This window comes from Pollicipes pollicipes, unplaced genomic scaffold, assembly GCF_011947565.3.
Source record: "Pollicipes pollicipes isolate AB1234 unplaced genomic scaffold, Ppol_2.1 Scaffold_4881;HRSCAF=5763_pilon_pilon_pilon, whole genome shotgun sequence".
Lineage (NCBI taxonomy): Eukaryota > Metazoa > Arthropoda > Thecostraca > Pollicipedomorpha > Pollicipedidae > Pollicipes > Pollicipes pollicipes.
Genome location: NW_023596576.1, coordinates 21,255,050 through 21,274,757, shown reverse-complemented (window position 1 = coordinate 21,274,757; position 19,708 = coordinate 21,255,050). Strand labels below are relative to the sequence as shown.

General features: G+C 50.5%; 1 protein-coding gene across 1 annotated transcript in view; it reads left to right on the top strand.

The window, feature by feature from the left end:
- Positions 1-3,268: 3,268 nt before the first annotated feature.
- The window catches only part of LOC119101113 (BTB/POZ domain-containing protein 2), a gene marked incomplete in the record, with an annotated part of 43,554 nt that continues 27,114 nt past the window's right edge, over positions 3,269-19,708 (top strand). The window contains 5 exon segments of the mRNA XM_037224384.1: positions 3,269-3,464; positions 12,514-12,679; positions 13,291-13,470; positions 14,129-14,341; positions 19,033-19,211. Of these exon segments, the coding sequence (XP_037080279.1) occupies positions 3,379-3,464; positions 12,514-12,679; positions 13,291-13,470; positions 14,129-14,341; positions 19,033-19,211 (824 nt within the window).

Here is a 19,708-nt window from a genome sequence, read left to right as displayed (position 1 = left end):
GATACAGGCCTCCTCGAGGCCATGTTCCCTCGTGAAAACCACGTGGGCGCTTCGAGCCTCATCTCAACCGTTATCAAACTAACCACCATACCTTAGGCATGATCCAAGCCTGGCGCGACACACAGGCTGCCTGGTGGGCGGCTTTCGCCGTTCCCCAACAAGCGAATTGTCTTGAAGTTTCTTAATGGCCTTTCATCAGGCAGCTAGTCCTTTCTGAACAACATAGTCGCCCCGACAGGAGGGGAAAGGGGGGGGGGGAGGGGCGGTGAGGCGCCCTCCCTCCCCCCTAAGGATTTCCGAGGATACCAGTCCGGCATATTGTGCATTGTCGCTCAAATCTTTGGTAGTATTTGGGGCATCCATCGGGCGTGCGTGAACACCAGAAACGTGCCCCTCGCAATCTGGTTTCGTAGAAGTGGTGTTTTTTTTACGAGCATTGCGAGACGGTCCCAGCTCAGAAGGAGCGCTGGGCGGCAAGCGACGATTTTGCGGACCGCGCGCGGCGGGCTGGCACTGTTACATTAACGAAGCCCAACGTTATAGGTATAGGTATTACAACTAACTAACAACTATTATATAGGTATAGGTATTACAACTAAAACTACAGACCATTATACCCATAATAAAACAAGTAGCATGCCTACTTCATGTTCAATGTCTCTACGCTGCATGGTTTCGTACATATGAACACGCAAAGCTGAAAAGACAGGAAAATTTGACCTTAGATTTCGTCTAGTGGGGTCAAGAGAACTGCAAGGACCAAGATCCAGCCGGGGCCATGCGGGGATCCAGCAAGAGTCGTGTTATACATCTAGACTAAGATTAAAGCTTTTAAGTTTTCGAATAAACGCGTAGTAAACATTGGTCAAACCTTGAAAGAGCCAATTGAGCTCGTCAAAAGTTAGGGGTCTTACAATCTATCTCCCTCAGGCTCCGTGTCGAGGCCCTATATAATAGGGACAGAGAGCCCTGATAAGACGGCCCTAATAGGGACACTCTGACTGGCATTTCAGGCCACAGCACTACGCGTGGGGTGGGGGATGGTATGGAGGTGGGGTGGGGGGACAGGGCCCGAGTCTAATCAGGGCCTTGATCTTTGGCTCCAGGCAACCCTTCGAACCCTTGCTCGGACCCACCCAAACACAGCCCCTGACGACTCGGGCCACATACCAACACAGAATCCCCTGCTAGGCACTGTGGGCCCCTGACGACTCGGGCCACGTACAGACACATAATCCCCTGCTAGGCACTGTGGGCCCCTGAGGACTCGGGCCACGTACCGACACAGAATCCCCTGTTAGGCACTGAGGGCCCCTGACCGACACCCTCAAGGTTTCAGTGACCCCGACTAATGCGAATCGCGGGCCCGGCCTTGCTCATGCTTGGGAGATGGGTTCCTAGAGTACAGACCGACACGTAGCCGACTGTTCGGTGCTCGTGGTCTGTGGCCGAAGGAAAGGCCCGCACAGTCCCAGGGTTCCCCAATCACTGCAAGAAGCCATCTGACGGACATTTGAGGTGACGGCCTGACGGGTGGGCTGGGGGCGTCCTTTATGTGACCTACGATGGCCAGTTCTTCGGGCCGTTCAGCCTTTCAATCGGGCCCTCGATTCTTGGTCCCGAGAGACCCTTCGATCCCTCTTCAGACCTCTTTAAACCAAGTCCGTGATCAACTCAAAGCCACTTACTGATGCATGACCCCTGTTAGGCCCATGACCCCTGTGGACCCATTACTGACACAGCGGCCTCGACCATTGTTTCAGGGGTCCAGACAAATGCAAATCGTGGCCCTTGCTTTGCTCCTGTTTGGGAATGTGCTGCCAGGGATCAGACTGGCAGGGAACCAACTGTTCGGTGTCGGTGGTGTCTGGCCGACTTAGACATCCATTCTGTCTCAGGGGTGCTCAAACGGCGCAAGACGCCCTCTGGCGGATATTTCACGTCACGACCCTAAGGCCCGTGAATCTGTATGTGACCTACACCCATCCCTTCCGGCCCTAATGCCCTCCAACCGAGCCCTTGATCGTTAATTCTGGTGGGCCACCCGGGCCTCTCTTTGGGCCTCATCGAACATTGCCCTTGGGCGGTTCGGGGCCTCTTACGAACACAGGACCCCCTGTTGGGAACCGTGGGCCCCTGAGAGATACTGATCCTGATCCTGATCCTGATCAGCGTAAATCGCTGACCCCGCCTTTTTAGGTGATTGGAAAGTGGGCCTTCAAACCCATGCCGACACGAAGACGACTACGCGTTACCGGTGGTGCCTGACGGACTTGTATTCTCTTATCAACTCAGGGGGTCTCCGATCGGTGCAAAGAGCCCTTGACTGTAATTTGAGTGCCAAAAGGGCCGAGAGACCAGAGCTCCTGAATAAAACTCCAACCAGCCCTTCCTGCCCTCAGACCCTTAAATCGGGCACTTGATTGTGGGACCCGGCGGGCCCTACAGGCTCTTCGGGCCCTCTTGAACACCGTCTCTGGCCAACTCGGGGCCCCGGCTTTACATGGCCCTGACAGACGCTGGGGCCCCGACCAATGTAAACCACTGCGACCGGCTTTGTCCCTGCTTGGGAAATGGGAACTCAGGCCCATGTCAACATTGAACCGATTGTGCATTACTGGTGATATCTTACCGATATATAGAGTAGGCCATTATAGACACAGTGGTCCCCTGATCAGGGCGCAGGGGTCTCTGGCTGGCATTGGAGACATTGGAGTGCCGGCCCTGCGGACCGGGGACCCTGCACACGACCTCCAGTCGGCCTGTCGAGCCCTTCGGGCCTTCAAATTGGGCCCTTAATCGTGGGTTACCAGGGAGGTGGGGGGTTGGGGGGGGGGGGGGCACACGCTTCTGTGCCCCTTACCTGCACTACTGGTTAACCTACCATTGCGGGAGCACTTTTTCCATTCTGGCCTTCTATTCAGGTGTCCTATTGGTGATGGGCGTTTGCTCTATGCATTGTTTCGCCCTTGCTCGGGTGCAGCGTGCTGCTGCTTCACCGGCCGGGCGGCCGGCCAAAGGCCAACCGGTAGTGGGCACAAAGGGGATCATTCATCGGTCATTAATTATTCACATTCAAAAGAGGAGGCGAATTTGAAGTGTACGAGAAGTGTAAAGTGCATTACGCGCCGTTATTTATAAAAGCCAAAATAGCGGCCATTATCTAAAAGATTTGGTACGATACACCTCTGACGCATATGATACGTGATAATAACTATAAGCAATCAGCTAAATGTTGTAAGCTTGTACTATGCTGAAATATTATTTAACGCGTTTTTGGGAGTCAATGGGTGTTTGACCCTGTTGGCGATTGCGAGGTTATGACCAATTTTGATCAGCACTTTTGAAGTGCAGCATGCATGGACATTTGGTTAAAATATGTGCATACTTCCAGCCTTAGGGGACTCCCCACTCACTAACGTACTGGAGCCAAAGGACATCACCTACTTAGTTGCACAGCTCTGGTAAGTAAATTCTCATCAATTAAACATCATTTTATAATGGTATGATGTGCTTCGCCAGGTTTGGAATCATTAAGATTTACACCCAGCATCCGCGGCATTGCACGCAATGTCTTGCCACACCTTTTGCACTTCTGGTGTGACACTTACATGTTGTCATTTCTTGTGAAACTATTGCATGATTGTTGAAGCATTGTGCTTTATCTGCTGGACAGCTTATGTGCAATGTCTAAGCGAACGCTTGTTATGCATGTAGCATGTTCAGAGACTAGTCACAGAATATGTGAGTTGTTAAGTGCATTTGTGAGGAACATTATGCATATAGACAAAAGAAGGCACTTATATACATCACACTTACAAGGAAAGCAGTACTGTGTTATCTAGGTACAATAATCAGGATGCCTGGCAACTCCAATGAAACAAAATCCTTTCAAGCTCAGAGCACAATGACCATTTATGTTATTTCTTTCCAGTCATTGCCCATATGGCCAGTGTGAACCTTTCCATAAAGCTTGTACTCAGCCTCCTGCCCAGTCCTTAGTTCCTTTGCTCACGCTGGCCACATAATGCATTTTTCCTCAGTTATGGTGGCACCATACCTTTTGACACCATCGCACGTCATGTTTGTCTCGTGATGTTTGTCTTGTTTGAAGTGAAGGCTGGAGTGATGGAAAAATAGTTGTGCTGTCGAGAGAGTAATTTTGGTATGTGGATATCACCATATTGCTATGAAAATAGCTCTGATGTGAAGTGCAGCATTAAGTGGGGTTGCATTAGGTTCATAGGGCCTCTTTGGCATGATAGTAACAGTTTTGTGGTGAACTATCACATTGTCAGCAATTTCAGGATATGACATAATGCAATTTGACTACATCAAACAGGTGTTGCTGCATGGAAACCAGGGATAGATATACCAGTGTCCACAATCTGTTTTTCAAGTGCATTCTGAATTGTTTGCTCGGGTGAATGTGGGTTGTGTACCTGCTAAACACATTGTTGTACCCTGAACCATCACTCCTGTTGTGCCACTCAATCAACAGATGATTTTGCCCCTGCTCTTTTACTCAACATGGATGCCAGGTAAAACATCATTCAAATGGCCATGACAGGTGATGCACACAAAAATGTTTCCCCTTTTATTGGGGACTGGTAGCTACTTCCAAAATTATATTTTAATTTGACCCAGTCTTTTAATGAATAGTGGTACTGCACTGCTGCCTGTGTGATCAGCATTAACACAGTCAACCTAGGTGTAGCAATTCAAGAAGGCAAATTAGTTTGATGCCACACATTTCTGTTGTACAGTTCTAGATGAGACCATATGCTTTTCTCACATTATCACTTAGTAGGATTACATTATGACATGAGTACCTGACATTGTTAGCACAGATGATATGGACTGACAGCTTTTGTGAAGTGCATGGCTGTCCCATTACCTCATTATTTTGGTTCTTTCATTTGTCAGGCTTTGACCATGGCAGCATAGTTTTCAGGTCTCTGCTGTAAAAACTATGAACCTGCATTGATTGGTCTCGCTACGTTATAATGTGGCAGGTGGTGAATTATCTGTCAGGTGGCATGGTTTTCAGGCTTTCAACTTGTATGTGTTGATGTGAAAAATAATGCATTCTATGCATCATTTAGTAATTTCTGGTAACAAATATCTGATGTTGCTCTTGTTGATTTCCACTTCACCCCCATTTGTTTAACAGTGTTGGCTTGGTGGTGTTTTTCCCAGATACTGATAGTGTTTCCACCTGTGAGGTAATATGTCAGGTGGTTTAAGCAAATCAGAACTGGCTGACAGGGACTGTCTCAGTCTATTCTTGCCAATCCTGACAGGAAAATCACCTGCAAATGGCACAAAGTTTTTACTGAGTAAGGTTGACATATGTGACGCTCTTGGTGAACAACCATAATCACGTTCTGTACAACTTCGACCGATCGCGTGTTGCCAGGACCCCCACCGTTAACAAGCATGTATACGGTCGACTTTCCCGATTTCTACGGGCCTGTGAACAGATGACTGCTCCGGTGACCTGTAGCGAGACCGCGCCCTTGGTTGTGTTTCCGAACCAATCTATTTCAAGGGAGACCGTGCTTGTGAACAAGCCGCAGCCTATGTTGGGTGACAGAGGGTCCCACGGCGGGGCTATCTGTCTTCCCCAGCTGTAATATGTATTGCTGTTATCACTGCTGCTGAAGGGGCCAATGTGATCTTCATATTGCTGTTATCTTGTGGATAACAGTTTAGAAAAAAAACGCACTGATATTAGGCTTGGACTAAAGGCTCCCTAACCGTCTTGGGACGCGCATTACCCAACCTCGGAATGCAGGTGACGGATAAACAGGCATGCGTCTCGTCGGAGGAAATGTTTTCATGGCGTTTTTAAAGGAATATTTCACCTTCCATGGCTGTCATGAAAGATCGAAGCATGAATGAATAGCGTGGCTGGACATGCCATTCTGCCTTTTTCTTAAATGGTGATTGCATTATCTTTTTTACCGAAAATTTGAGCCGATTTTATCCTAGCCCTTAGGCCATCGCGCGAACAAACCCGGTTTGTGCAAAATGATCGCAGTAATCGGCACGCAATAAAACTCCAAACGTCACCACTGCGCCGGCACCGGCAGGCATCGACGGCTACGGCCAGTTCTGCTGGCCGTTGGTGCTGTCATTCCTGGTTCCGCTGTGGGCATTGGAGCGGGCTGAAACTAGTATCAGTCACTTTCTGTATTTACCGGCCGCTAAAACTGGGATCAGCTCATGTCAGTTGATGATGTCATTGATAAAGGGCAGAAGAGGACGCTCGTAATGCATTCCAGGTGAAAAACGACTATGGCGAGATTGCAAGGCTAATACCTGACTTCTAGGAGCATGAATTTGTCACAATAAGCCTGCACAGAGCAACGCCTTGTGCTGTATGTGGACAAAGTGTAAAACGGAAATTAGCTCTGGCTGTCTGGCTTTAGTCGATGGAAATTGCACCGAAGGTGACAAAACAACATGCTGGAAGTGAAGAATGTCCTGAAGGCACAGTAGCAGTGAAAGTTAACCGCAAAAGGCCGGATAGGTATCACTGACAACAGCCGGATAAAGGTGACGCTTAGAAGCACTGAATAGGCATCCCAGACAGTCCTGTACTTGTGTACATCCTGTGTCAAAGCTTTGATAATGGGTTGTTAAGGTTCATGCTCATACCTGTAGCTGTCAACAGCCTGCGCAAAGTGTAGGGTGGTCGCGTAATCAGGGATACCTTGGTCGCTTGGAGTGAGCCGCTCCAAGCAAGCATATATGAAATGGAATTGCCTGAGATAACGAAATCAAGATGTCTGTCGGATATTCACATTCGAATTCGGCGTTGAATTCAAATGTCCAACAGTTTTCTCCTGAAGTCAAACCCCTTGAGTTATTCGCGGATCTACAGGCGTCTTCTTTAAATCACTAAGTCTGACCTCTACGGGTCAATGAAAAGTGAAAACTTAGGTACCCTGGCATTTCTTCGTCAATTAAAAAATCCAAAGTATTGGGTTTCATATATTCTCGTGGTGTTCACTTTCGTCACACCTACAAAAGCTACTCGCGAGATCAAAGGTCAAGGTCACTTAAATGGGATGCCCTGACACTTCTTTGCTAAAGAAAATATTGCAACAAAGAGGTCTGTTGATCCTCGTGATATCCTCTCTCGTTGCTTATGAAAAGTCAACTTCTAAGGTCAAAGGTCAAGGTCATATAGCATTTGCCACCCTAACATTCAGTTAGTAACCAAAGAAATGCAAAAAATAGCATCGCACCGGCGCTTGTGGTGTCCTTTTTCGCCACAAAAATACAAAATCAAGCTCCATAGTTAAGGTGAAACAACAAAGCTTAACATTTACTCCCTTACCAAAATAAACACAACAAAAAAAGACTCATGTTGATGCTCGTAATGTCTGCGTTTCTCACACATGTAAGCACTTTCTTTGAAGGTCAGAGGCCAAGGCCGCAGCAAACACGGAACCGGGATTTATTCGTTACCACAGGAATAACGTAAAGTTCGAGTCATCTGTATGCCTATTATGTCCGCCATTGTCACAAACAGAAGAAGCACCTTTCACGATGGAATGTGGTCACAAAAATGGGGTACCCTGTCATTTATTTGTTTGTCAAAGAAATACAACAAAAACTGTGTGTGACTGACGCTCGTGATGTCTGCTATTGTGACACTTGGAAAAGCTAGCCCAAGGTCAACGGTCCAGGTCACACAAAATTCAATATCCTGGTATTTATTCGTTTGTTTAATAAATAGAACACAATGGGTGCCATAGTGATGCTCATGATGTCCACTTTCGTTGCACCGAAAAGTATGTTTCGCGAGCAAAGGCGAATTTCACAAACGCGATGCCCCGCCAGCGATTCGTTTGGCAAGGAAATACAACAAACATCTTGCCATACTGAAGCTCGTGATATCAGCTTTGATTGCAACTTGGACCTTGTCTACATAACACAAAAGTGGACATCACGAGCACCACTACGATACCCATTTTGTTGTATTTTTTTAAGATACGAACAAATCCCAAAGTGCACAGTTTTATGTGATCTTTGTCGGTGACCTCCAGGTGTAGTTTTTCTAAGTGTGCCAAAAGCGGACATCGCGAAGATCATTACGATACCCCATTTGTTTCTTTAGTAAACAAATGGATACCAGGGTACCACGTTTTGTGAAGTGCGACGAAAGCTGACATCATGAACATTATTGTGCCGCGATCTTTGTTTTGTTTTGTTGCTAAACGAATAACTGGTATGGTATTGTGGTTGATTTTGGTGACTGATGTCTAACTTTGAACGTTAATTTTTGCACGCGTGATGAAAAAAGACACCAGAAACATCAAGATGATTCCCCATCTGTTTTGTTTATTTAGTAAGCGAATTAATACCAGGATGCCGCCGTTTGGGTCACGTCGGTCTTTGACCTTGAAATACCACCTTTGTCGATGCGACCAAAATTGACATCGCGAGCACCACCGTGATACCCATTTTGTTGCATTGTTTTGGTAAACGAATCAATGCAAGGGTACCGCGTTTTGTTTGACCGTGACCATTGACCTTGAGAGTAATTGTTTGCATGCGTTATAAAAGTGGACTTGCGAGCGTCAGCGTAAAAACCCATTTGGTATATTTCTGTGGAAAACGAATAAAGGTCAGGGTAACGCGTTTTGTTGGGGGGGGGGAGGGGTATTAGTCTCAAACTGGGTGACACGTTAGTGTAGCCTGCATGGCCTTGTGGTTCTTGGTTGAGGCCATAGGGTCGTGTATTCGAGATGTTTCGTGGATGATGATATTAGCCGCTCTCCGGTCGATTGTTGGCACACATATGGGTCAGACAGTTTTGAGGTCCGTTAGGGAGTTACGTGCACTTACGTGCACTGTGCACGTCTTCATTCGCTCTTGCTGCCGATATCTGACATCAATGCCCGAAACACCCCAAAACGAGCATACCCATGGTTTTTCACGAAGATGTGTAATCATCCGCCCGCAGCACCCTCCCCCCTCGTTTGTCATTACCACTGTCCGTTTTATCCGTCACAATTTAGTGATTTCCTGTTTAACATTTAACGATGAATGGATGTCTCACTCGAATGTCTTGTGTGCATCAAGACCCTCATTCCAGAAATAAGGTCTGGGGCTGCAGAAGATGAAAATAATAATGTTGTTACGGAACGCAGACCGCGTGATTTTGCCGCAAAGATAAGTCAAGCCTATTTGGTTACTGTATTGTGTTGGTTTGTCGGTGCTGGAATGACATTCCATATTGTTATTATTGAACATAGCTAGTCTTGATGTTGCAGCACGGCTTTTTTAATATGCCTCAAAGGCGGCACAATCCATTAGAATACGTGCGCGCACGTATTCTGACTCTACTGACGGCGGACTTCCGAATGAATTCGTGAGCTCCCGTGGTACGAGCGAGGCCATAAGTGTTTGCCTCTATTGGCTTATCTTTTGCCGTCCTTTTCATTGGGATAATTGAAGACTCACCGGGGACTGATACGGAAAAGGCGCAGGACATGCTCCCACCTCCTCGCAGAGAGACTCGCAGGGAGATGACGCCACCGTGCTTGTGAGAGGACGCTGCGACGGCGACTGGGCGGCCTCGTCGTCAATGTGGGCCGCTCCGGTCTAGAGGGCTTCGCATGCGCCACTGTCAGCACGCGGGACATCCCCTTCCCCGCCTACGGCACCCTTTTGACAATGAGACAGCCTCGCGGAGGGAAGCGGGCGCCTGACCTCGAGCTGAACTGACAAAAGAGCTCTCTTCGTTATATGAGCTCCTGTGATGGCGCATAAGGAGAAAATAGGCCGGACCACGTAATACGGTGCCCGTGGATATTAATAAACGCTAACCGTAATGCCAGGCGCCCCGTTGTATGGAAAATACTTCTCGTGCGGTATCGACTAAGCTCGCGACGGAAAGTCGGGATCCCCTCAGACTTATGTCCCGTTCGCACCATAAGCGTGTCCCAGGAGTCGGGCGGGACGTCCTCTCCAGGAAAGTGGTATTCCTGTGATTGAAGTGCCTATCGCTGGGAACGTTAGTGTCGCAGGAATCATGGGCAGAAGTTGAAGCGGAAATAATGAGAGATCATGAGGTCAGAATTGTTTTGCTGCGTTATCAACCTTCAGGATGACAAAAGGTATTGGTTGAACGAAGTTTTAAAACATTTATTTATATTTACGTTGGCTGTATTCGGCGTCTCAAACTGCGCTTCTGGCAACGAATCGTAAGTGCTCGTGAGCTCGTGACTTTTGACTTTTAACTCGCCATCATAAGCGCAGCTTACTTCGCCGAATACTGTCATTACTGCTGATGTATGCTATGTTAGCCTGTTCCCCTGCCATATGGAAGGTCGGTAGCTGAACGTGAGAACTTTGAACCCATAATGAAAAAGGTGTCCCGCGTGATATCGACTGGGTTCGCGACAGAAAAACGGGACCTCTTTAAACTTAATGCCCCGTTCGCACGAGAAGCGCGCCCCAGTAGTCGGGCGGAACGCCCTATTCAGAAAGTTGGCATTCCTATGATTGAAGTGCCTATAGCTGGGGAACGTTAGTGTCGCGGAAATCGTGGGGAGAACTTGAAATGGAAATAATGAGAATCTGCATCATGAGTTCAGCGATCTTTTGCTGAGTTATCAGCATTCGAGATAATAAGAGGCACTGGTTTGTAATCCCAAAAAGGAGCTGAAGACCTTTTTTGATGCGCCAAGTGGCTCTGCGTCAGTAGGATTCAGGCATCCCAGCGATTAGGAGACAAATAAATTGTCGATTATTGATAAATATTAAGTATGAGCACAAGCAAAAACAACAGTTGATGGAATTGTTTGTTAGACTGTTCCACATTGGTATGGGTTTTGAACTGAGGTAACTATTCACAAGATAATTCCCTGCAGTTCAGGTGTGTCCTGTTTAAACGGCATAACTTTCTAGTCCTTTGTGTTCACAACGTTGTAATTCCAACCTTGGGTACTCGTCACTTATTTTTAGAACGGACGTGCACGATTTGGTCAGTAATGCTTGTTTTGTCAAAATTATTCTGAGTAGCTCAGAATTTCGATTCGAAGTAGCCGCTCCTTGCGGGAGAAATCTCATTACAAACGCTGCAGCCCGGCCTGTAGTGATCCCTGTCTCCGAGGTGAATGCCGATAAAAGCTGGCGGAGGCTGCATTTAAGTCACATATTTCAGGTGAAGACTGTTTCCTGCCAAGTGTTTAGCGCGACATACTATGTGTAACACTCTGGGACACAGCGTCAGTGGTGTTTTGCTTACCCTGTTTTACCGCTCGGTTTTACCTTTAGCTTGACCCATGATGGTGTGATAAACTAGAATAAGTTTTGTATGTCCAGATTGAGGAGGATAAGGGGAATTAACGCTTGGTTTTGCCTTTAGCTTGACCCGTGATAGTGCGATAAACTAGAATGAGTTTGATATATAAGGGGATAAAGGTAATGCATTCGACTCCGCACTTACACGGAGTGAGGGCATAATTACTGCACCGCACGAACATTTGTGTTTGGAAGAACCGCGGTTATCACGTACCCTCAGCACTTGAGTGCGTCGTAAAATCTCATGACGACGGAAGAACCACAGTCACTGTAAGGCGTACGAAGGAAATTTACAGCAGTAGGAGCCTGACGTGTTCGGCCATGAAGCAGAGCCAATGCTCGGCAGTATGACCTTTCAGCTGACGTGTTTGGCCATGAAGCAGAGCAGATGCTCAGCAATAAGACCCTTCAACTCACGTGGATAACTAACGCTTGTGCACCTGAAGATCGCAGCTGACTCCACCTTTACACACCATCCACTTTTATCTCCCCTCCAATAATACGTAGCCATCAGCGAGCCCATTGTGCGCGAAATCACTGCGCGGTGTGCCCGGCTGAGTGCTGAGGTGCCGGTGTGGAGGACGCTGCTCCAACTGTTCCGGCTGTGTGCTGATATGCCCATGTGGAGGACGCTGGTTCAATTGTTCGGGCTGTGTGCCGATGTGCCGATGTGGAGGACACTGGTCCAACTGTTCCGGCTGTGTGCTGATGTGCCGATATGGAGGACGCTGCTCCAACTGTTCCGGCTGTGTGCTGATATGCCCATGTGGAGGACGCTGGTTCAATTGTTCCGGCTGTGTGCTGATGTGCCGATGTGGAGGACACTGGTCCAACTGTTCCGGCTGTGTGCTGATATACCCATGTGGAAGACGTTAGTTCAATTGTTCGGGCTGTGTGCCGATGTGCCGATGTGGAGGACACTGGTCCAACTGTTCCGGCTGTTTGCTGATGTGCGGATATGGAGGACGCTGCTCCAACTGTTCCGGCTGTGTGCTGATATGCCCATGTGGAGGACACTGGTCCAACCGTTCTGGCTGTGTGCTGATGTGCCGATGTGGAGGACGCTGGTCCAGTTATGTCGGCTGTGTGTGTTCTGTACCGATGTGGAGCACGCTGTGACAATCATTCCATCTGTGTGTTATGTATCCATGTGGAGGACGCTGTGACAACTGACGCGTGCCGCCGCAGTGGCGCGCCAGCCATGGCCAGCGGCGGCGCCTCTCCTCCGCGCAACAGCGGTGCCCAGCTAAGCGAGGCCTGCTCTCGGCTGCGCGTGGGCGAGGAGGCCGCCAACACTGCCGGCTCGCCGGCGGCCGGCGCCAGCGCACGTGACGTCGTGCCCCACAACTGGCAGGTAGGCCCGGCCGGCCATCGGCTGGAGTTTCGCACGCGTTTGAATAGTTTCGTATAAGTAAGGGTAACTTGCACCGCCACTCGATGTTCGCCAACTTTTGCTGTTCGGGGATAGGGGCAATGCGATCCTCCTTGTCATTTCATGCCCTACGCGCTAGAGCGAAATTCGGAAATGAAGCTGTAATGAAGCTGTAATGAAGCTGTAGAATCGCACGTGATCCCAACCTTTACTGCAGGCATTGTCAGCATACTGTATGCTTGACCCGTCCGTTTGGTCAAACGAAATCAAACTGTGTTCCCCACAGTTCCGCCGTGCAGGGCTTTGTGGACGAGGTCATAGGGCAGGGACCTGAGATGGTAGGAAGTCAGACTTCCCCATGATGTACTCAAAATTTTTGGAGTGTCCTCCAGAAAACCGGAGGGATGTGCGTTAACGCCATGATGTTTTGTATAGCAACCACTGCACCAAAATTGCATTCTTCGCTGTTTGTCCGCATCATGCTCTGCTACTCATTGCGGTTAGAGGCATGGGCCAGAGGATGTACGTAAACGCAGCTGACGTGGTTATTCCTGTGACCGTCCTCGTGACGTTGCCACCGTCGCCGTCGCCAGGCCAGCAAGTCGACGGTGGTGGAGAGGATCGCGTACCTCTTCAACAACGCGGCCATGAGCGACGTGCGGTTTGTGGTGGGCCGCGACACGGACCGCCAGGTGGTGCCCGCCCACAAGTTCGTGCTCAGCATCGGCAGCGCCGTGTTCGACGCCATGTTCAACAGCTCGCTCTCCTCGGACGTGAGTGGGCGGCTGCCGGCCGCCGCCGCGCATTGCCGGCCGTGAGGAATGGAGTCAGTATCGAGCGGAGCTCCTGTGCGTGCGGGTCACGCGTCTGCGAATAGCGCGCCGGTGCTGGCGGTCGCATGCGGCAACGGTCGTTTATTTTTCATTTAATCGGATGGATGTGGAGCGGCATGAGCGGTGCACGGCCTCGAATTTCGCTTGACGTAAGGCGCGTCGTGTGGACGGCGGCAGCGGCACCTGCTATTGCCAGCGAAGGAATTTCATGGCATACGCGCGTGGTAAAATGCGTCAGCTCTACGCCGCGGGGGGGGGGGGGGCTATCCTGTCCAAGCAAGTGACCTTCACGTGGTGATTTACATATTGCCTGTGACGTCACATGTGGACGTTGCAGTGAGTTTGTTCTGACTCTGGACCCCTGCGTGGTGAGATTTGTGTTGTCCGGCGAATCACCTTCGGTAAACAGGAGAGTTTGCCTTGTCACCTGCCACTTGCTTGGAGAGATGTGTGTGTCGTATGAAGCATGACGTGTGGTCCGGTGGACAGGTGTCCGATTCTGTCCTCTGCGACACGCGTGGCGAGGCTGGTGTCAACTCACATCCCATCAGCTGGTGTCAACTGACCGTCAGTCCCTCCCCCCCCCCCCCCCCCTCAGGAGGAGTTGATCCAGGTGCCCGACGTGGAGCCACAAGCCTTTCTCTCGCTGCTGCGCTTCCTGTACACGGACGAGGTGGTGATCGGCCCGGAGACCGTCATGACTGTCCTCTACACGGCCAAGAAGTACGCGGTGCCGGCGGTGGAGCGCACCTGCGTGGACTTCCTGCAGCGCAACCTTAGTCCGGACAACGCCTTCATGCTGCTGACGCAGGTAAGCTAGCGGAACGGCACGTCAGGTGGCGCCGTGCGGCTCTGTACTGGCCGGAAGGAACGGTGTGTGGCGCGGTAGCCTGCCTTCCCTACAAGTGGACCATAACATGCAGGCTTGATACACCCATGCCCTTACATGCCGTGTAGTTGAGGACATGAGGTTACCATAGGGGCTAACTATGGGCGGAAATTCGTTTCTGCACGTGGCTAAATCGATTGGATAGTTCACCATCAGCTATATTTGTCATGTCGCAAGGCTCCAATGAAGAATGTCAGCCGTGAAGGATACAGGTGATATACGGAGCCAGGCATTGGAAGAGGCGCCGAATGCGAGCCTTTCCACCCGACAGGCCTTCAGTGCATCAAACATTCATTAAGAAGCCGCGACTGCAGTCACACCGACGGCGTGTCAATCAAGCTCCAAGGCAGAAGCGTTTGAAACCAGAGTGCCGCGTATCGTAACAACACCAGTTACCGATACCAAAAGCTGTGTAAAGTGTATTGCACGGTGGAACTATTGCATGAGTGTAGAACAAAAACTAAACAGCTCAGAGCAAATGTCTGAAAACGTTTGTGTTGTAGCGGAAGTCTGCATTTCAAGGTGTCACGCCTCTAAAAGAGAATCAATTGGAGGCAATGGCAGGTACCGACGAAGGATCCATTGCTGTTAGCATACGCAGGCAAAACTGCTGACATCCGCTACAGAAGTGCTTAATGCCACGTAAAAGCTAGTAATGACATCCTTAATGGCTTAGCAAATTATTCATAGCACGCGTTGCAATACACCTGTTGCACTAGAAATTTATCATGATGGGGTCATACCCTTGCGAACGTCGATTTGCTCGTTATTCGTTTCGGCTTACCGTAATTAGCCCAGCTCGCCCTAACTTATGCCGTTGTAAGCTGATTTCTGTCTTTTGATTGCGCGATCCTTCCGGAAATCCAGCACGAATGTTGCCCATGTGGTGACGTCAGATACAGAACAAGCGGGGGCTGTGTGCCACTGCTCCGGGGGCACGCAGTTATCAGCGCCGGGGCAGGCGTACTTGTTTTCGTCATCAGACATTTTCCCGGACGTAATTTCCGGACATTAGTGAGCTGCGGTATGCGCTCAACGGGTAATGAATGGTAGCTTTGCGTGTTGTTTTAATAAATTACGAATATAAATTATTGAAGTACGAGGCACGGCACTGTGATCGCTGTTTGTCGTTAAAGCCCGCGCCGCGGGGTTTTTAACGGCCAGTCGCCGGACTACCAGTAGTCAGGGTTTATTGCATGGTGTAAAATTGTTCTTCGTTGGCATATTTTGGGCGATGTGTACTTAATATTGTGCCACTTTGGCTTGTCGCGCCAGTAAAGGAATTAATTCATGCGCTTTGAAAGCTTTACTTATTTGCCATAATAAACAGCAAATTGTCCTATGTTAATACAGCTTCCCTAGCGAAACCCCGGACCACCGAAATGCCGTCACTTGTGGGCCTTGTCTTTGGTCGCCACACCGGGAATCAAGATACTACAGCACTGCAAGGCCCAGCCTACTCTCCTACGATAGAGACCGTGTCAAGGCTACAGCTGTGCGGATGAATCGGAGGACAGTGACGGAAAAAGGCACCGAACGGACCAGGAGAGTTCGCCGTCGTTCGCTGTCACCCGCCAGCGGTGTGGCACGCTCGTCTTCCGTCGGTCGTCTTATGCCGAGCTCCAATCAAAAGTGTGAAAGTCAACGCCTCTCGCTCCTTAAGCCTCGACGGCATCCCAACCCGCCACGGGTCGGAATGGCCCTTGGTATAACATGAACAACGTGTTGGAATGTCCCGAGGCGCGTGTGAAATATGACCCGGCGCCAAACATGGATTTGTAAACGCACGTAAAGCGCCCTGTCCATGACGTCGGGTCGTTGCAACTACAGCTGCAGGGTTAGCTGTTCGTGGAATGTGATGAGAGTCAATTCAGCCGTGGGGCCAAGGTATCTTGAACTGTTAGTAGCGGGAAGTTATGCATATGCATTTAGATAATTTTAACCTGACAGCGACCGTGCAACTTCGTACACCGCAAGCGTGGATCGCTGCGGTTCTGTGTGTTGACTCATCAGAATTGAGGTGGCTGGTATTTCCTCTATGACTGCAACTTATCTACTGCACGTGGTGTGATACTGCTCAGAAGTGTGCGTGTCCAGTGTTAGTAATGGTAGCATTGCTTTGGATTAGCGTTACTTGTTTGAATATGTTAAGACAGAATTGTGTATATGTGTGCCATATACATTTATGCATGCCTACCTGTCCCTGCCGCTTGCGAAACCTGAACTCTGCAGAATTTCCTCTTTATTTTGTACTCTACGATTAAATGCCGTAACTGGCCGTGGGCTGTAGACCACCTGGCCACCTCGGCGTTATTGCAACGGGCGAATTTAACTTTGTATTGAATGCATTCCTGGTTTCGGGTCATGCTGTTCCCTGCGTGGTGGTACACGCCGCCCCAGTCGGAAATGTGCGAGGTTGCTGTTTGGTGACCGCACGTGCTATTCTCTGTGTGGTGGTACACGCCGCCCCAGTCAGGAATGTGCGAGGTTGCTATTTGGTGACCCCCGTGCGTGGTGTGCCACCCTGCGTGGTGGTACACGCCGCCCCAGTCGGCAATGTGTGGCGCCGCTATTTGGTGACATGGCTGTCAGAACCGTTGGTTTTTGTTTACTAAGCTCCAAACGAAACTTTGAAAGGAAAATGCACGATAAAAGATGATGAAAATTTAAGGAAATTATGTCCCATGAACTTCGCGGAAAACGTCAGGCTGTATTTCAGATACCTGAAAATCATAAGCCACCAGTGCACTGAAGGCTCAAGCCGGTGCGACATCTGTGCGGACAAAAACAGGTACCTCATCCGCATGTTTGTTTGGACTGCGGAAGCGCTAGACGGTTCTTGGCTCCAGTTAAGCAATAACGCCGCTTGGACGTCCACCCGCCATCATCACGTTCTGAGCTACTGAGCGAGGCTGGGCACAGGTGAAGAGAGTCAGGATTTGTCAGAAAAGCAGTCTTCATGCACGAAGGACATGAAGCTGGTCGTAGAGTAGAACCTACCGAAAAAGGACAGTGTTCGACACATCTTTATGTTTTAACTCAAGATACGTCATGTAATGGCGAAATTCCCTTAGTTAGCTACCATTTTGCATTTGGTAATTAAAAAACATTGTAAAGGGATGGGCGATGAATGCGCGGAGCAGTGGTCATGGTTGCGAATCAATTCGAATGGTTGTGTTTTGAACAAACTTTTGGAGCAAAGACGCGACTAGTTAGCGGTGTAGCGGGGTCCGGCGGCTCGTCTTTGTACAGCGGGGCCCGGCGGCTCGTCTGTGTGTAGCGGGGTCCGGCGGCTCGTCTTTGTACAGCGGGGCCCGGCGGCTCGTCTTTGTGTAGCGGTGTCTGGAGGCTCGTCTGTGTGTAGCGGGGTCCGGCGGCTCGTCTTTGTACAGCGGGGCCCGGCGGCTCGTCTTTGTGTAGCGGTGTCTGGAGCTCGTCTGTGTGTAACGGGTCCGCGGCTCGTCTTTGTACCGCGGGCCCGGCGGCTCGTCTGTGTGTAGCTGGGTCGCGGCTCGTCGTTGTACAGCGGGGTCCGGCGGCTCGTCTGTGTAGCGGGGCCCGGCGGCTCGTCTTTGTGTAGGGGTCGGCGGCTCGTCTGTGTGTAGCGGGGTCCGGCGGCTCGTCTTTGTACAGCGGGGCCCGGGGCTCGTCTTGTGTAGCGGTGTTGGCGGCTCGTCGTTGCGTGTAGCGGGGTCCGGCGGCTCGTCTTTGTACAGCGGGGCCCGGCGGCTCGTCTTTGTGTAGCGGTGTGTGGAGGCTCGTCTGTGTGTAGCGGGGTCGGGAGGCCCGACTGTGTGTAGCGGTGTCTGGAAGCTCGTCTGTGTGTAGCGGTGTCTGGAGGCTCGTCTGTATGTAGCGCAGTCTGGTGGCCTGACCGTGTGTAGCGCAGTCCAGTGGTCCATCTGTGTGTAGCGGTGTCTGGAGGCTCGTCTTTGTGTAGCGGGGTCCGGCGGCCCGTCTGTAGTGTAGCGGTGTCTGGCGGCTCGTCTGTATGTAGCGGTGTCTGGCGGCTCAGCTGTGTGTAGCGGTGTCTGGCGGCTCGTCTGTGTGTAGCGGTGTCTAGCGGCCCGGGTGCTACCCTAGCCGCCGTCCGTGGCACCTCAGGCCGCACCGATTTGTGTAGCTCCAGGTGCAATAAAAGTCCTCATCGATATGTAACAACAGGCGGCACGCGCGCTGACACTGCCCCTTAGAGACGACTAGAATGTTGTAACATTTCGATGACTGGATAGATCGAGATGCATTCCCTCACGGAGTTCTCCAGCCGTGAAAAGCCAAAAGACGCGCAATATGGTGTTACAGTCTTATTAAATGCGCGCAGAACTCACACGTATGGACATCTCATACGTGTCATTGGGACGGAGCACGTAGTGCGCGGAAGCGAGGGCATTGCTGGCCGGGTCCCGCTTTGGACACCTGGCCGGACCCGGTGGCTCCAGCTGCTGGCGCCGTGGCCGGAGCCGGTGACTCCAGCTGCTAACGCCATGGCCGGAGCCGGCCGGAGCCGGTGACTCCAGCTGCTGACGCCGTGGCCGGAGCCGTTGGCTCCAGCTGCTGACGTCGTGGCCGGAGCCGGTGACTCCAGCTGCTGACGCCGTGGCCGGTGCCGGCAGGCGCGCCTGTTCGACGAGCCGGAGCTGGCCGCCCTCTGCCTGGACACCATCGACAACAGCACGTCGGTGGCGCTGGCCGCCGACGGCTTCGTGGACGTGGACAAGGCTACGCTGTGCGCTGTCCTGGAGCGCAACACGCTGCGCATCCGCGAGTCGCGTCTCTTCGCCGCTGTGCTCAGGTGGGGCGCGTACTGGAGCGCAGGGGGCGCAAACGTGAGCCGGCCCGGGAGCTATTGGTGGGATGGAGAACGGGGCCGTGTTGCTCGGACTTGCGCTCTCCGGTCTGGTGGGCGTGGACCGCCTCGTCCGCTCTCGTTTGGTCTTCACCCAAACAAATATAAGCGTCTCTTGTTCACCTAGAACGACATATCGGTTCTTTTCACCCAAACAATGCCGCTGGTTCGCCTGACGGGTTAGTAATATCTTTGGGACAATGACGAGGGTCTTCTGGCAGTCGTTCTTCCCCGCTTTGACCGTTCTGTTGTCTGTGTTCTGTTATGTTCTGTATGTTCTATGTGTACACGTATATAATTTGTATTTGTGTATATATATATATATATATATATATATATATATATATATATATATATAAGAGAGAGAGAGAGAGAGAGATGCATATATATATATATATATATATATATATATATATATATATATATATGCATCTCTCTCTCTC